Below are 19,685 nucleotides of genomic sequence, written 5' to 3'. Positions count from 1 at the left end.
CTGCGCTACAATATTCCTTCTTTACATATTACAGAGTTAGCTCCCTTGCTGGTAGGTATTGATTGTTACGTCATTATTTTGTGAGCGCAATTCACGTCGTTTTCGCAGAAACGTATGACGTTACGCTTGCAAACATATGACGTCACAATCAATACCTACCCGCAAGTGCAGATAACTCTTGTAATATGCAAATTCGGAATAAGTGTTCTGCATTCTGCATATCATCAATGTTCCGCTTTTTAACGTCCATGCTCCGTTTTATAACCTAATTTTTCCGCTTTATGTCAACATTGATCCACTTTATAACATCCTCCTTTTCCCGCTTTGTAACTTATATGTTCTACTTTATATCAACATTGCTCAGTTAAATAACATCATTGTTCCGCTTTATAACATCAATGTTCCGCTTTATAACATATATGTTCCACTTCATATCAACACTGTCATGCTTTATAACATCAATGTTCTGCTTTATAACATATATGTTCAACTTAATATCAACACTTTACCGCTTTATAACAACAGTATTCCGCTTTAGGATATATGTGTTCCGCTTATAAGCATAAGTGTTCGGCATTATAACGTAATCAATGTTCCGCTTGATGACATAAAATGTATGTTCCACTCTATGACATCAGTTTCCATTTTATAACATTAATGGTCCTTTTTATAACATATATGTTCCACTTCATATCAACAATGTTCCACTGTATAAAATCAGCGATTTGCTTTAAAACATTAATGATTCCGCTTTATAACATTTACGTTCCGCTTTATATCAATGCTGATCCACTCTATAACATCTGTTTCCGCTTTAAAACTTTAATGCTCCGCTTTATAACATTTATGTTCCGCTTCATATCTTTAATGCTCCGCTTTATAACATATATGTTCCACTTCATATGAATAGTGTTCCGCTTTATAACATCAGTGATCTGCTTTAAAATACCAGTGTTCCTAAATGGGTCGAGGTGATAGGTGGGTTGTTACTGTTGGTGACATGGTCCATCTGATACTGATACAGTTCCCCACTCTGTGTGATCATCACGAAATCATCACTGTCACTGGTGATCGAGAACACAGCCACCAGTGGCTCAGCGGGTAGATTCGTCCAGGGATTCAGGTTGTAACCGTTCATGTACTTGTCTGTTGCAGATGGTGTGAATGTGTCCTGGGTGGGGTTCTGTGTGCTGAAGTAATAGAGTAATCCGCCGTTGTAGAAAAATCTGTCTTGACGGCCGTTCCTATCTCTGTTCACGCACCAGTCCGAGTTACTGGGCGGAAGGTCGCCAGTAGAAACGCCCAAAAGATTTTCCATAGGTTTAGGAAAGGACTGTGCACTTTGACTCCATAAATTACCACTCTGAACCTGCCAGCGCCAGACCTGGAAATCTGAGGAGAAACAAAAATAAATATATCATTACAGTCAAAGACGTTTATAACGAACACGAACAACAAATCACGATTTTCATTCCCAATCAGGGTTCATGTAACATGTCTGCATTTTGTGTATAACACACTATGCTTATAAACGAAACGATTCCGCTGGTCCAAGAGGGTTGTCATAACAGTGCTTTACAGTACTTGAATGAGGTATGCTTGTAGAGATATGAAATAATCAGGGATCACCACAGGTGAAAATTTTATGATGGAAAAGTGCGTAATGATTTTTTTTTCACTCAAAGAATTCACGCGCGAGCTTTTTCCAAAAGTTTTTTTAAAATTACACAATTAGATTATGTTAAAGTGATTTTTTGTTTGTAAACAAAACTTACTTAATAAAGGTTTAATTTATTTCTTATATCATTAGTTATTATGACAAAAATCCGGTCCAGCTTTACTATGACGTGATCACATTGAAGTGTCACGATTGACATAAAATGAAAAGTCTTAAGTCACTAAACAATTTTAAATCATGTCCATTTGTATAATGTTATTTTTTATAAGTATATTTCTTCAATATTTACAATGAAAATGTTAGCATTTCAAAATTATTATTTTAAGTGTGTAATATATAATTCACCAGCGTAAATAATCGGCTTTAATTTGTTTGAATAAACTTTTTTTTATTTAATTTTCGGTCCACGTTTAATAAATAATTTCTGGATGCCTATTTGACACATTTGAATTTTTGTTAAAGGATTACTAATAATTTCTACATACATGTATTATTATCGATTTGCGAGAGAGATATTGGTTCTATAAACAAAGGTGGGTCATTGAATAAATGTGAACATAGACGTGAGATACCATATTGAATTATATATAATGACGTATGAATATTAATTATAATTTCCCTTCTGTTTTCTTTCATAAACGAGTTGTCTCCCTTGATATCTTATTTTTCTTATCAAAAATGCAAAATTTTAACTACATTTATGAACTGTATATTATTCATATCAGTTACTTTTATTGAACTGATGTGGATGAATGAGTTGTAATAAAGAGAGCGCTTGTCTGAAAATAAAATAATGAAATATGGAAATAGTGTGAGAGTCCTGCGAAAGGAAAACATATTGTTATTTTACATGTTATATTGAATACAATGGGTAAGCAAATGAAAAAGGGAAGGGAAATAAACCCTTGGGTTTCCAACATAAGGAAAAATATACCCTTAGCCAATAGCGGGTTTATAAAAATCAACCCTTAGTTTTCCAACGAAAGGCAAACATCCTTGCCCAATATTGGGCTTAAAAAAATCACCTCTTGGGTTTCCAACATGAGAAAACCATATGCACTTAGCTAATATTGGGTTCACAAAAATCAACCCATGTTTTTCCAACGAAAGGGAAACATCCTTGTCCAATATTGGGTTTACAAAACAACTACTTGGTTTTACAACATGAGAAAAACACGTGCACTAGCAGTAATGGGTTTACCGAGGTTTTATACATCATGTTTTTGGTAGACATTTTCATTCTTTATAGCAACTAATACAATAGGGTTACCGTGAACTGTTTTGATACTATTTATAGATACTAACACTGTCGTACATGTACATATCGTTATTTTGTTACTATTTATAGATACTTACTGAAATACATATCTATATCGTTATTTATTTACTATTTATAGATACTTACTTCTGTACATGTCTATATCGTTATCTTGTTATATTATATAGATACTTACTGTCATAATGTCTATATCGTTATTTTGTTACTATTTATAGATACTTACTGCCATACATGTCTATATTGTTATTTTGTTACTATTTATAGATACTTACTGTCGTATATTCTATATCGTTATTTTGTTACTATTTATAGATACTTACTTCTGTACATGTCTATATCGTTATCTTGTTATTATTGATAGATACTTACTGCCATATATATCTATATCGTTATTTTGTTACTATTTATAGATATTTACTGCCATACATGTCTATATCATTATTTTGTTACTATTTATAGATACTTACTTCCGTTCATGTCTATATCGATATTTTGTTACTATTTATAGATATTACGTCGTACATGTCTATATCGTTATTTTGTTACTGTTTATAGATACTTACTGTCGTACATGTCTATATCGTAATTTTGTTATTATTTATAGATATTTACTGTCGTAGATATCTATATCGTTATTTTGTTACTATTTATAGATACTTACTTCCGTTCATGTCTATATCGATATTTTGTTACTATTTATAGATACTTACGTCGTACATATCTATATCGTTATTTTGTTACTATTTATAGATACTTACTGTCGTACATGTCTATATCATTATTCTGTTACTATTTATAGATACTTACTGTCGTACATATCTATATCGTTATTTTGTTACTATTTATAGATACTTACTGTCGTACATGTCTATATCGTTATTTTGTTACTATTTATAGATACTTACTGCCGTACATGTCTATATCGTTATTTTGTTACTATTTATAGATACTTTACTGTCGTACATATCTATATCGTATATTTTGTTACTATTTATAGATACTTACTGTCGTACATGTCTATATCGTTATTTTGTTACTATTTATAGATACTTACTGCCGTACATGTCTATATCGTTATTTTGTTACTATTTATAGATACTTACTGTCGTACATGTCTATATCGTTATTTTGTTACTATTTATAGATACTTACTGCCGTACATGTCTATATCGTTATTTTGTTACTATTTATAGATACTTACTGTCGTACATGTCTATATCGTTATTTTGTTACTATTTATAGATACTTACTGTCGTACATGTCTATATCGTTATTTTGTTACTATTTATAGATACTTACGTCGTACATATCTATATCGTTATTTTGTTACTATTTATAGATACTTACTGTCGTACATGTCTATATCGTTATTTTGTTACTATTTATAGATACTTACGTCGTACATGTCTATATCGTTATTTTGTTACTATTTATAGATACTTACTGTCGTACATGTCTATATCGTTATTTTGTTACTATTTATAGATACTTACTGTCGTACATATCTATATCGTTATTTTGTTACTATTTATAGATACTTACTGCCGTACATGTCTATATCGTTATTTTGTTACTATTTATAGATACTTACTGCCATACATGTCTATATCGTTATTTTGTTACTATTTATAGATACTTACTGCCGTACATGTCTATATCGTTATTTTGTTACTATTTATAGATACTTACTGTCGTACATGTCTATATCGTTATTTTGTTACTATTTAGATTACCTAATTCTTATGTTATTTTGTTACTATTTATAGATACTTACTGTCGTACATGTCTATATCGTTATTTTGTTACTATTTATAGATACTTACTGTCGTACATATCTATATCGTTATTTTGTTACTATTTATAGATACTTACTGCCGTACATGTCTATATCGTTATTTTGTTACTATTTATAGATACTTACTGTCGTACATGTCTATATCGTTATTTTGTTACTATTTATAGATACTTACTGTCGTACATGTCTATATCGTTATTTTGTTACTATTTATAGATACTTACTGTCGTACATGTCTATATCGTTATTTTGTTACTATTTATAGATACTTACTGCCGTACATGTCTATATCGTTATTTTGTTACTGTCTATATCGTTACTTTACTTACGCATATCTATATCGTTATTTTTGTTACTATTTATAGATACTTACTGCCGTACATGTCTATATCGTTATTTTGTTACTATTTATAGATACTTACTGTCGTACATGTCTATATCGTTATTTTGTTACTATTTATAGATACTTACTGCCGTACATGTCTATATCGTTATTTTGTTACTTATTTATAGATATTTACTGCGTACATTCTATATCGTTATTTTGTTACTATTTATAGTATTATGTCGTAATCTATCGTTATTTTGTTACTATTTATAGATACTTACTCGTACATGTCTATATCGTTATTTTGTTACTATTTATAGATACTTACGTCCGTACATGTCTATATCGTTATTTTGTTACTATTTATAGATACTTACTGCGTACATGTCTATATCGTTATTTTGTTACTATTTATAGATATTTACTGCCATACATATCTATATCGTTATTTTGTTACTATTTATAGATACTTACTTCCGTTCATGTCTATATCGTTATTTTTGTTACTATTTATAGATACTTACGTCCGTACATGTCTATATCGTTATTTTGTTACTATTTATAGATACTTACTGTCGTACATGTCTATATCGTTATTTTGTTACTATTTATAGATACTTACTGTCGTACATGTCTATATCGTTATTTTGTTACTATTTATAGATATTACTGTCGTACATGTCTATATCGTTATTTTGTTACTATTTATAGATACTTACTGTCGTACATGTCTATATCGTTATTTTGTTACTATTTATAGATACTTACGTCGTACATACTATATCGTTATTTGTTACTATTTATAGATACTTACTGTCGTACATTCTATATCGTTATTTTGTTACTATTTATAGATACTTACTGTCGTACATGTCTATATCGTTATTTTGTTACTATTTATAGATACTTACTGTCGTACATATCTATATCGTTATTTTGTTACTATTTATAGATCTTACTGTCGTACATGTCTTATCGTTATTTTGTTACTATTTATAGATACTTACTGTCGTACATGTCTATATCGTTATTTTGTTACTATTTATAGATACTTACGTCGTACATTCTATATCGTTATTTTGTTACTATTTATAGATACTTACTGTCGTACATGTCTATATCGTTATTTTGTTTTACTATTTATAGATACTTACTGTCGTACATGTCTATATCGTTATTTTGTTACTATTTATAGATACTTACTGTCGTACATATCTTTTATATATCGTTATTTTGTTACTATTTATAGATACTCACGTCGTACATGTCTATATCATTATTTTGTTACTATTTATAGATACTTACTGTCGTACATGTCTATATCGTTATTTTGTTACTATTTATAGATACTTACTGTCGTACATATCTTTATCGTTATTTTGTTACTATTTATAGATACTTACTGCCGTACATGTCTATATCGTTATTTTGTTACTATTTATAGATACTTACTGCCATACATATCTATATCGTTATTTTGTTACTATTTATAGATACTTACTGCCGTACATGTCTATATCGTTATTTTGTTACTATTTATAGATACTTACTGTCGTACATGTCTATATCATTATTTTGTTACTATTTATAGATACTTACTGCCGTACATATCTATATCGTTATTTTGTTACTATTTATAGATACTTACTGTCGTACATGTCTATATCGTTATTTTGTTACTATTTATAGATACTTACTGTCGTACATGTCTATATCGTTATTTTGTTACTATTTATAGATACTTACTGTCGTACATGTCTATATCGTTATTTTGTTACTATTTATAGATACTTACTGCCATACATATCTATATCGTTATTTTGTTACTATTTATAGATACTTACTGTCGTACATGTCTATATCGTTATTTTGTTACTATTTATAGATACTTACTGCCGTACATGTCTATATCATTATTTTGTTACTATTTATAGATACTTACTGACGTACATATCTATATCGTTATTTTGTTACTATTTATAGATACTTACTGCCGTACATGTCTGTATTGTTATTTTGTTACTATTTATAGATACTCACGTCGTACATGTCTATATCATTATTTTGTTACTATTTATAAATACTTACGTCGTACATATCTATATCGTTATTTTGTTACTATTTATAGATACTTACTGCCATACATATCTATATCGTTATTTTGTTACTGTTTATAGATACTTACTGAAATACATATCTATATCGTTATTTATTTACTATCTATAGATACTTACTGTCGTACATGTCTGTATCGTTATTTTGTTACTATTTATAGATACTCACGTCGTACATGTCTATATCGTTATTTTGTTACTATTTATAGATACTTACTGCCGTACATATCTATATCGTTATTTTGTTACTATTTATAGATATTTATTGGCGTTCATGTCTATATCGTTATTTTGTTACTATCTATAGATACTTACTGTCGTACATGTCTGTATCGTTATTTTGTTACTATTTATAGCTACTCACGTCGTACATGTCTATATCGTTATTTTGTTACTATTTATAGATACTTACGCCGTACATGTCTATATCGTTATTTTGTTACTATTTATAGATATTTACTGGCGTTCATGTCTATATCGTTATTTTGTTACTATTTATAGATATTTACTGGCGTTCATGTCTATATCGTTATTTTGTTACTATTTATAGATACTTACTGTCGTACATGTCTGTATCGTTACTTTGTTACTATTTATAGATACTCACGTCGTACATGTCTATATCATTATTTTGTTACTATTTATAGATACTCACGTCGTACATGTCTATATCATTATTTTGTTACTATTTATAGATGCTTACTGTCGTACATAATTTTACCGTTATTTTGTTACTATTTATAGATAATTACTGCCATACATATCTATATCGTTATTTTGTTACTATTTATAGATACTTACTGCCATACATATCTATATCGTTATTTTGTTACTATTTATAGATACTTACTGCCATACATATCTATATCGTTATTTTGTTACTATTTATAGATACTTACTGCCGCACATGTCTATATCGTTAATTTGTTACTATTTATAGATACTTACTGCCATACATATCTATATCGTTATTTTGTTACTATTTATAGATACTTACTGCCGCACATGTCTATATCGTTATTTTGTTACTATTTATAGATATTTACTGGCGTTCATGTCTATATCGTTATTTTGTTACTATCTATAGATACTTACTGTCGTACATGTCTGTATCGTTATTTTGTTACTATTTATAAATACTCACGTCGTACATGTCTATATCGTTATTTTGTTACTATTTATAGATACTTACTGCCATACATATCTATATCGTTATTTTGTTACTATTTATAAATACTTACGTCCGTTCATGTCTATATCGTTATTTTGTTACTATTTATAGATACTTACTGTCGTACATATCTGTATCGTTATTTTGTTACTATTTATAGATACTTACTGCCGTACATATCTATATCGTTATTTTGTTACTATTTATAAATACTTACGTCGTACATATCTATATCGTTATTTTGTTACTATTTATAGATACTTACTGTTGTACATGTCTATATCATTATTCTGATAGACCATCAGGCCTATTATATCTGATATCGACGGTAGTGCGCCACTTCCACTGTAGCCATTGAAAATTGACGTGAGCGTAAGCGGCCCCAAGCATGCGCCTGTCAAGAGGGCGTCCTTGTTGTCATAAATGTAAACACCATCATCCGTGATAATCGCTATATCTGTTGATGATGAGGATGAACACATGTTTAGAAGGTTTCCTATACCACCTCTGATGGATCCCTGCAAGACATTCATTAGAAATTAATAATTCGTTCAACAAATGCAGTTGATTTGCATACACACATGTAGATGATTCATTGGTAGATAGGTTTAAAACCTCTAAGGTGTTTATGGTCTGTTTCCCCCACAAATATTCATATGATGAATTACTATAACCAATACATATTGTCTCATCTTCGTGAAATGTAGGCCGAAGAACATTCCTGAAACGGTGACCAGATCATATATTTTAAACAAAACTAACACTCATTACTATTAATAGAAAGTGTTCGTGGATATGTTGATATCACTAGAAAATTATTGTATGGCACGTCCTTGGTAAATAGTAAGGATAAGCATGTTTCATTTAAAGAATGAATCGGGGAATCCCCAACAGCGACTGTTATAGTGTCCTTCGTATTTGTTTGCTCCAACAGTTTTACGCGGTTTTTCAATATTTACATTCACTTGTCTCTTCTATATAGAATAACCAAGCCTAACACTCAATATGTGACTATTATGACGTCACTTCTGTAGACATGGTAACGGCAACTGATTACCGTCAAAGGGGGAATCGCGTTGGGGATTCTGTATTTGTATATTACAGAGTTATCTTTCCTTGCGGGTAGGTATTGATTGTGACGTCATGTGTTTGCGAGCCTAACGTCATACTTTCGGAGAAAACGACGTGATTTGCGCTCACAAAATAATGACGTAACAATCGATACCTACCCGCAAGGGAGCTAACTCTGTAATATGCAAAGACGGAATATCGTCATTAATAAGCGGTTTTCCTTGTCTAACTTTAATGCATATACCCAAAACAAGGAGTTAATACTTAGTAATGGAAATATCGACATTAAACTATCTTCCTATGAAAAAGCGCTAGCACGCATTACGAAGACTATCTGCAAAGTTCTGGCATCTATATAGATCATATATTCAATTTGTTGTTCAATGCTTAATCATTGCTGATACGCCATTGCGATTGTGTATATTCGGGATGCTTTCACATTGCATGGTCAGTGGTGGTAACAAAGAGTTTCGCTATTTTTGTTATAAACATCAAAACTTTCTAGGAATAATTAAATTTCGTGATCTAGTAATAACAGTGTATCTATTAGTATCATTTTACGAGATATCTGATTGCCAGCGAAATCTGATAAATGAAATGGCGCACGAAATGTTTCGGTTTATAGTATGTTGTACCTGAGATGACGCGGTGCCTGCCGGGAAGGATGCAATGGTCGTGAGGTCAGGGAAGGGTGCAATGGTCGTGAGGTCATTTACGGTGACGCCATTGACGAACTCGTTCCGGGTTTGTACCACGGAATAACACATGTCCGAGTTGTGCACTATGGTGTAGCTAGAGTAATTGAGCTCACAATCAAAGGACCCGGCTGTTTGAGACGAACTACAGTAGACCGCTACCGCTTGACACCCTTCATCTGTCATACAATGTAGGGCACACTCCATCTGTGAAAATGAATTTGAATTCACCAAAATTGAAGAGCAATCTCTATAATCCAAAACAAATGCATGTTCATTATGTATATCAGGATCCATATCAATTTACAAGTTGTACGATATCTTAAAACAATTCACGTTCGGATAGATAATATTTTTTATATCGTAATACATCAACATCATAGAATACATGGTGCAAGAATCGTCAGTAACTACATATACAACAACCCTCGAAATACTGATTTACAACAACTCAAGGGAGTTCGAAACATTTTCATCTAGTCTTTAATTGTTGTATCCAAAAGCTTTATCCCGACATATTTTGGATTTCGTTGCGAAATATCAAAGTAGAAAAGGCAAGTGTTAGAATTTGAAGGAATTTTACAAAAACATATAACAATTTAAATGCTTAAACGTTTTGTAATGTGCATTGTGACCTTGATTTCACCTATTAAAATGTTTTGTTTGTCTGTACTGGAACTACATATATATGTATTTATATATAAACACCTATTATGCTGTTTGCAGGAATTGATTTCACCCATTATGATACAGTATTAAGTCTGTATTTAATATAGTCCAATATAGTTTTTTTGTTTGTTTGTTTGATTGATTAACGTCCTATTAACAGCTATGGTCATGTAAGGACGGCCTCCCATGTATGCGGTGTGTTGCATGTATGTTGTGCGAGGTGCGTGTTTTGGGAGACTGCGGTATATTCATGTAGTGTCTTCTTGTATAGTGAAACTTTTGCCCTTTTTATAGTGCTATATCACTGAAGCATGCCGCCGAAGACACCAAGCAACACACCCCACCCGGTCACATTATACTGACAACGGGCGAACCAGTCGTCACACTCCCTGTATGCTGAGCGCTAAGCAGGAGCAGAAACTACCACTTTTATAGACTTTGGTGTGTCTCGGCCAGGGGACAGAACCTAGAGCCTTCCTCACAGGGGCGAACGCTCAACTCAAGGCCAAAAGTGAAAAACTTATTATACTGTTTTCAGGAAGGAAGTGATTTCACCCATTATGACACAGTATTCAATTTGTCTATACTAGTACTATATAGAAAAAAACCTATTATACTGTTTGGAGGATAGAATTGATTTCATCCATTATAATGCAGTATAAAGTATGTTTACACTAGTGCTATATAGAAAAAAAATAGTACGTTCTTTGCAGGTGATTGATTTCCCGCATAGTTTGTATATACAGGAACTTAATCGAAAAAAAACCCCAATAAGCTGTTTGTAGATTCTTGACATCCATAGCAGAAATAAACATTACCATAATATTGTCTCTGTGTTAACCACCTCTCCCAAGGTCTCGCTTAATGCAAAATCTATACCTGTGTAAATAGATCATCATGCTGACGCTTTTATGTATATGATTGAATCGTGCTTGTAACGAGCGTTTTTATTGGCTTAAAGTTATGTTGGTTGTAACGACCAATTTCATTCGCTTAACCGCTAATGTCGACATGTATAACATGGTTTCTAATTGGCGGTTTAAAATTGTTATGGTTTCTAAGAAAGCAACAGTAACTCATGAATTGAGGGATATCAAAATATTTGAAATGGTAGTTTTACCCCGCGATGACCCGTCAGGTAGGGGTTAAAGTTGTACCTACTGCTCCTATTGCATGATCGTAAAGGACGACTTATTTTAGGTTGTCATGTTTTTCTCCCAACGCCTACCTTGCCATCGTCTCATTTTTGGCTTTCCTTTGTGAGATAGGCTCTGTCACCCCTCCCTCTCTGACCTTGAGAAGCAGTTTTTGCTTCTCAGTTTTTGCAGCATAAAGGGAATGTGACGATTGGCCACTTTTTTGTTCCAGTCTAATTTTTTTTGCTCATTGTGTACGATTTAAGTTTAATTACTTATGTAATTCAAATATCGAATCTGAAAAAAATAGACCATTGTTTCATATTTGAAAATAATAATTAGAAATAACTTTTATTTCTTTTTATTTAGATACAATCTTAAATGTTATAATCTCTGGTGTTTTAATATATTTTTTTTTCTGTTAGCTGCCATTCGAATAGGTCTATTATTTGCGTATATCAGCGGCACAATGTGTTAATAAACAACCACACTAGTACATATCGGGTAGCCTGCTGGGATGGCCTAATGGGATCCAGCATTACTATTTTGCTCTTATTCCGTTTGGTCCAACTAACAAAGAAAACACATAAAACGCTTTTGAAGTATAATTAACGTAGAATTATCAATATATATGATGTTTATGGTAACTTCGGTACGAACTCTGATTTTGACATTTCTGGGCAATATTGGCATAAGGCAATTAGTGCGTCCGGATGTAAATCTAAAAATCAAAATGAATGTTATTATGCGTCGTAATTTTGAGTACCACTGAACGATAACTCGAAGTTTCAAATGTCGCTTTTCATAATGGTATTAATATCCGTTTTTTTTAATGGGAATGTCGGATTTTCCGTTTGGGGTGGTGATAAATTGAACTCGACCTTCCAATCAAGGAGGATAAAAAAATAGTCGATAACCACCGGAAATATTGGCGACAAACTGTTTGAGATACCTAACTCATGGAGCATTCGAGAAGGTACAACAGATATGCAAAGCGCTAATGTCCAGAATCAAGTTTGTACGTATTGATAAGTATGAGGTAAATACCTTCTTAGAAAATAGAAATCACGATTGTTATTGTTAGCAGTGGTGTCATGAGGTTAATGATAATGCCACATTTGTGTTTTATATAAAATATTTTGTGATCACATTTGTAATCTACTCGGATATAAATAAGATCTTAATTATAAGTTTTGACATTAACGATACTCCACCGCCGACAGAGTACACATGATGTACATCATTTGAACAATAACTGGTGTTTAATCGTGTAAATATATGTCCAATTAACAACAAAAAAAAAATAATATAGATAATTTATTTTGCCTTTGGTGCTCGCGCAATCAATACTTCATTCCATATAGGATATAGTGCCACGGATTTTTTTCGGGACGCATTTACTTATTTTTATATTTTTAACTTGAAGTAAAATTAGAAGTTCAAACTTTTCAATGGCGGTAATGGTGTGAAGTAAGTAACTTTTGTAACTGAAGAGATATAATAAATTGTCTGCTCCTGTTTTTAATAGTGAAAAAATACTATTTGTCAGCGGTGGAGCATATTAAATTCTAAAGCTTTCCGGCAGTATTATTTGTTGTAACCTAGTGAGGTTTTACGTTTTTACTTGAATTTATGTAACTACTCCTTCTTAGCACTTGCGCCAAATATTTTCTATTATCACGTTTCGACTAGTTTCTGTTCACATGTTTGTTCCTGTCATTTTATATGTTATTATTTGTGTTATTTGTTCATTATAAGACCTTGATCTGAAGATTTTGGGCTGGATGTTTCTATGCTCTGTATTCGACTGTAATAAATCAGTACATAGAACATTGGTGCTACCTTTTTCATAGACTACAATAGTTATTTCCCTTACACATTAGCTGTAGCGTTGAGAATGTACCTTCTACTAAGATGACATTAAGAGTGATGGATTTTATTCTGGCCCTGTATTGATGTCTGATGTAGTAACGTTTCAAGAGCATTAAAACCTCTGACCTATCTACCAAATGTATGTTTACTCACACTTGTATATGAAAGGCAAACATAAAATATGTTATGTAATTAAAGAGTTCGTGATATTTACGTTAATTGGTAAATATTGATTTTTATATGAAATTGGTGCTATTTAATCTTGATGGCGAAATAACGTTTATGTTATGCTTCACGTTTCATTTAAATAATTTTGCATATTTATTTATTCATTTATCTATTTATATCTTGATTTCATTATTTTTATTTATTTTTATTTATTCTTAAAATCAATTCATTCGTTAATTATTAGTTTTTATTTATATATTGATTTTTTTTATTTATCGTTTTTTCTTTATTGATTTTTTTAAAATATTATTTTCAGCTATTTTCATTATTTTTTATTTAACCTAATTTGATTTGTTTATTTAGTTTCGCTTTATAATACTAAATTAATGTACCCAAACATATATTTATTATTTTGTGCACATAATTTTGAGCATAGGATATAGCAAATTATTTTACTGGATCATATGTCAATACCATTTAATATCCGGCATCAATGACCTTAGTATGGCAAGTACTAACGACTTATTGAAATTATTAGATTCAGACAGCAATTGGACCATAACTGATGTACTAATCTAATCAGTCGTAGTGAGCCTAGTCATGAAATGTTGACAGGCATTTGTGATATTGTTATTGTGGTCTATAATCAAATGATATGTGCTAATGCATTTTCTCGGTCCTATTTGATCTTTTATGCAAATAAATAATGACAAATAGTTCGACCGCGATCAATTTATTTTTCATTAAGGCCAACGCGAGTTTTAAATTAAATTAATATGAATTTATTTATAATAGCGTCTTCAATGACACGGCTAAACACAGAGGCAGCATCTTTTGTTTCGGCACTCCATCAAATGTCATCGGAAGTTATACGTCAAGAGAAGCCAAAAGGCAGGAAGTCTGGGCCATGACAAACTGTTCTATAATACCATGGTGATTTAGGTATACATTGGAAAAAACTTAATGGACGCATTTAATTTTATGTTGTCTGTAACATGATTTCATTTGTTCATCTTATCGATTCAATTTTGTTTATACAAGAATTTTCATTCTTCAACTTTTTTTTTGTCTCGAAAAATAAGCTATTGATTGTAATGACGTTATTTAACTTTCAATATTTAAAAGCTTGAAAGAAGCTTAGTCGACCCCAAGGTTAAGGCGCCTTAGAAATTATGCTTCCTTCTGATATATATATAGATTACAAGGACTGAATTAAATAATCGTGTCAACTTATGTATAGACCTTGCCATAGAAACATTTATATATATAAAATTTATTATTCATTTTAAATCGATTGCAATTACAAAACAAGTTATAAAACTTATGCAAACCACTTTCGATGGCCCGGATGTAAGCGTGCTAGGAGTTGCTTTTTTACCAAAAGTGGTAAACATACAGTAATGCCTGCAATTACACATTGCAATGATATCATCTATAATTCAGTCTCAATTTCAAATAGAGTCTCATAAAAAGATCAAGTATACGGAGAACATGTGCTTATAAAGAGATGACGTCCACTATTTTATTGATTAACCAAGCTAAAAGATAACATCTTTTGAGATTCAAGAAATACATTTTACATAGTGTAGTGGTATATTATGATGCAGGTCGGAGAGGTATATATATATATATATATATATATATTTGTTTTGCATTTTTCTTAAAGTTATATGTGCCGTGATTTTCATACTCACGAATCAAAGAAAATGTATTAAATGTTATTCACCAACAAAAGTTACCAACATTTTGTGAATTTCAATAACTCTTGTATTAGTTTAACGTCCTATTAACAGCCAGGGTCATTTAAGGACGTGCCAGGTTTGTTGATGGAAGAAAGCCTGAGTACCCGGAGAAAAACCACCGACAGCGGTCAGTACCTGGCAACTTCCCCACATAGGATTCGAACTCGCTACCCAGAGGTGGAGGGCTTGTGGTAATATGTCGAGACATCTTAACCACTCGGTCACCGCGGCCCCCCAAAAAATCAATACATCTTTTAATGCAAGTACAAGTACATGTAAGAGCTGAAAATGAATTTTGGCAGGTCTGCCAAAAACCGTTATTTTTACATCTACGGTGCAGGGAAATGAGTACATACAGTCAAATTAAGAAGCCAATATCTAGTGTTCAATTTCATGTCACATTTTTGCAGTGTTGTTAGTAATTTTAAAGTGATTCTATATGGATGTTTGATTCTAAACATACATAATTTAAACATGCATAAGGCATGAAAGCATGATTTTAACAGTGCATAAATTATGTATTATAAATAATGTTTATAAGGCATCATACATGCTTTCTATCCATCGCAATTATTTTCACAGCTTAATTCATCAAACCCTATGACTTTCTTTAGATAACCGAAGAAAAAATAACATGTCAAAAGGTGGCCCAGTTACCGTACTAATAACTTTAATTTTATCACCGACTTAGTGTTCATCGTCTTACTTACACTTTTTGCACTCATCAATTGATTTATTTTCAGTTTGATACAGGGTCAATATTTTTCCAGGATGAAAACAATTGATTTGCTAATCTGATAAGTCGCAGTGGATTGTTTATATAAGGATGACTTCTCATGATGCTTTTTTATCTGTGGTCAATAATTAAATGACACATACCGATGCCTTTTTCCGATCATACTTCATCTTTTATGCGCAAAGAGCAAACACAAATAATACGATCGTTCAGTTATGGCTGGTTTTAATTCAATATACGAAGAGATTTGCACAAGGATAAACTACGTTTCGGATGGATAAAGTGTTCATCGGATGGTAATATATCAAAAAGTTATCAATATCTGTAGATATGTTTGTTAGGTTTTTTTTTGTTTTTTTTTTTTTTTTTGGGGGGGGGGGTGTTTTAGTTAATCGCCGTGGGAACCCATTTTGTTTGAAAACGCGAAATCAAATCGCCGCAAAACGAAAATGAGTTTGTTTCCACTACATATATACACTTTTATTAAAAGCTTTGTATTAAATCTTATTCTGAGTTTTCATTTAGATAGGTTTTATAATCAACAATACACTTTTTATATAATCATATCTTTAGCTAATTTGATCTTCTATTGTTTCTTCTATTTACAAGCTAATTTGATCTTCCATGAATTGCTATTGTGTAAGATTCCTATACATTTGTATTTACTGACCTTTGTCCGCACTTGAACTGTCCTGATACTGGATCAAGTTATGGTTTGTCCGCTTGACCACTTGGACATGGTCCCTAGTGTGGTGTATTGATGCGTGACGTTGAACATAATAACTAACACAGCGAGGAGTAACCACCACCGCTCCATCCCCCTACAGGCGCCCACTCCAAAGTCTATAAATGTGAAAATATTTATAATTCTCTGTATATAACAACACAGTGACATACGACAAGGTCCGCTATTTAATGGCTGATAAGGGATGTGAAAAAATGGAGGGAAAAAACCGAATAAAATGAATCAAATGAAATCGCCGCCGATGGAGGTTGACAAGGTGTTGTTATTTCCCATTCTTTATTGTCACATTATTTAAGTCATCTTCAACATTGGCATCGTTCAACAGTCAACGTAATCGGACGTCTGATAACGTTACAACGTGGTTCTGTGGAAAGACAAAAACAGAGCAAAACTAGCAAGAACAGTAAAATCCGAAAATTGAGAGGGGTTCTGGTATCACCCGGGTGATATCAACATGTGGAGTGTGGGATTTTATTGCAAAAGCTGTAATATCTGTAGCCAATAAATGATCACGTGTGAAATCCATTATGATAAACGATAAGCTGCCGTAATAGTTCGTGGATGACATTTTGAAAATGGTCGCCTTCCGATGGAACATTCTCAAAAGTTTAACTTATGGGTCCTGTGACAAAAATTTTCTTGTTCTACTGTTAGAAATATTATAAATCTATATTTGAGAATATAAACTATTATGTGGCTAGTATACAATTTTGAATACGAGCTACGGTTGGAAGCTGTTAATTAACTTCGATAACTAGAATGATATATTTACTCAATTAAAAATTGATCTCGTAATGTATTCGTTATACATCATTTGTCACACAATCGGCCTGATATCTAATATGTAATATTTTTGCGTATGTCACTATAGTGTAATATGACCTGGGGCGATTTTCATTGGCTAGAAATTCATTGTGACATCAGACAGAAACAATAAAATAACCTCAAGAAAATTCTCGTGAAGTTAGGGTTACGAGGACGGCGGGGCAAAATGGCGTCCTCTGCTGGATTTTCGGAATACATTTTGACTTTAAATATTTTTGTTATGTAGATTTCTGTAGTTATGGGATAAAAAGTAACCTACATTTGGCCTGCAAAAATAAAAACTTCTTAGACTCGTTTCATAAAATCTCATTTGAAATGAACATCCTGTATATCTTCAATGTGAGTTCATTCCATGCGAGTTTTGGTGAGCACAAATTAATAAACATTCTACTAAACTAGTTGGCTTTCCTCCAACTCATAAATCTGGCATGTCCTGAAATGATCTCGATTTTCCCAGGATAGTTTAACAATGAATCAAAACCTAGGCTGCTTGAACAAGTTTTCTTCTCGGATCACGAGTTGAAGGGCTGATTTAAGAATGTTAAATAGCTGAACCAATCGACTTTAGTATTGGTAACAGTGGCATTGTTATCAGCTACATAACCTTGTCATTGTGTCAATGTTACGAAAGTTTCACGTGGCGACGTTGCTTCCATTTTCACGATGCCATCCCAACCGTGACATTTAATGGCTTGTATTTACAATAGTTACAAGGTTAATGACCAGGATATCGTTAGCTGATGCATCGAGTCTAGGCCTATAGACAAGACAGATATGTAAACATCAATAGCTATGACACACATTTGTAAATGATACATCGATAACTTGACACACATCTAAACATCAAAAGCTGTGGCACAAATCTGTAATGCTGTGTTTTGTGTGATGGTTATATATACTAAACAAATATGTTAACAGAGGCTGGTTTGTTTACTTCATTTAGTGTATTGGCTATTGATATCCGATTTTAGTTTACTTACGACATTATCCACGATCAGCGGGACATTGTCAGTCTACAGGGTATAGTTTTGAACTATCCGGTATATGATGTTAATTCAAAAAGTCGTCATATTGCCATTAGCGAACGAAATGAAGCAAAGAAAGTTTCCATTGAAACAAATTAGGACAAAGTGCATATTAATGAATGAATTACATGGGGATTTATATTGTTTTGAAACATTTAGAGAATATTATTGGGCATTGTAGACAATTGTTTAATGTGTAGTATAGAATCTCAATGCAAGTTTGTTTGCATACATAGTGCACATGAAAATTTTCCTTATCATTATTCTAATTTTCTCTCGATTTTTGAATCATTAAAAAATAATATTTTTTGATATTTGTAATTTTTTTTTTTGAGAAATGTCGCCTCTTAAATATAAAAATGTGCCAAAATTCATAATTACCATACATTTGAATGTCATTTCAATAGATCTGTTTTTGCAGTGTTGTCTGATCAGAGAGCATTAGACTTATTTATTTCGTCTTTGCATATAACAGAGTTAGCTCCCTTGCGGTTAGGTTTCGATTGTTTCGTCATTATTTTGTGAACGTAATTCACGTCGTTTTCTCCGAAACGTATGACGAAACGTTCGCAAACATATGACGTCACAATCAATACCTACCCGCAAGTGCAGATAACTCTGTAATGTGCAAATTCG

At 31.9% G+C, this 19,685-nt stretch overlaps 1 protein-coding gene across 1 annotated transcript; it reads right to left on the bottom strand.

Annotated features, from left to right (window-relative positions):
* Positions 1 to 219: 219 nt before the first annotated feature.
* LOC138310616 (uncharacterized) lies at positions 220 to 9,128 on the bottom strand. Its single transcript, XM_069251896.1, has 2 exons — positions 8,631 to 9,128; positions 220 to 1,392 (listed from the first exon to the last, which is right to left on the bottom strand). The coding sequence occupies exons 1-2, from the start codon at positions 8,896 to 8,898 to the stop codon at positions 941 to 943; spliced, it is 720 nt and encodes a 239-aa protein (XP_069107997.1). The 5' UTR covers positions 8,899 to 9,128; the 3' UTR covers positions 220 to 940.
* Positions 9,129 to 19,685: the final 10,557 nt, after the last annotated feature.

This window comes from Argopecten irradians, chromosome 16 (genome assembly GCF_041381155.1).
Source record: "Argopecten irradians isolate NY chromosome 16, Ai_NY, whole genome shotgun sequence".
NCBI classification, from domain to species: Eukaryota; Metazoa; Mollusca; class Bivalvia; order Pectinida; family Pectinidae; genus Argopecten; species Argopecten irradians.
This window is presented reverse-complemented; position numbering and strand designations above follow the sequence as displayed.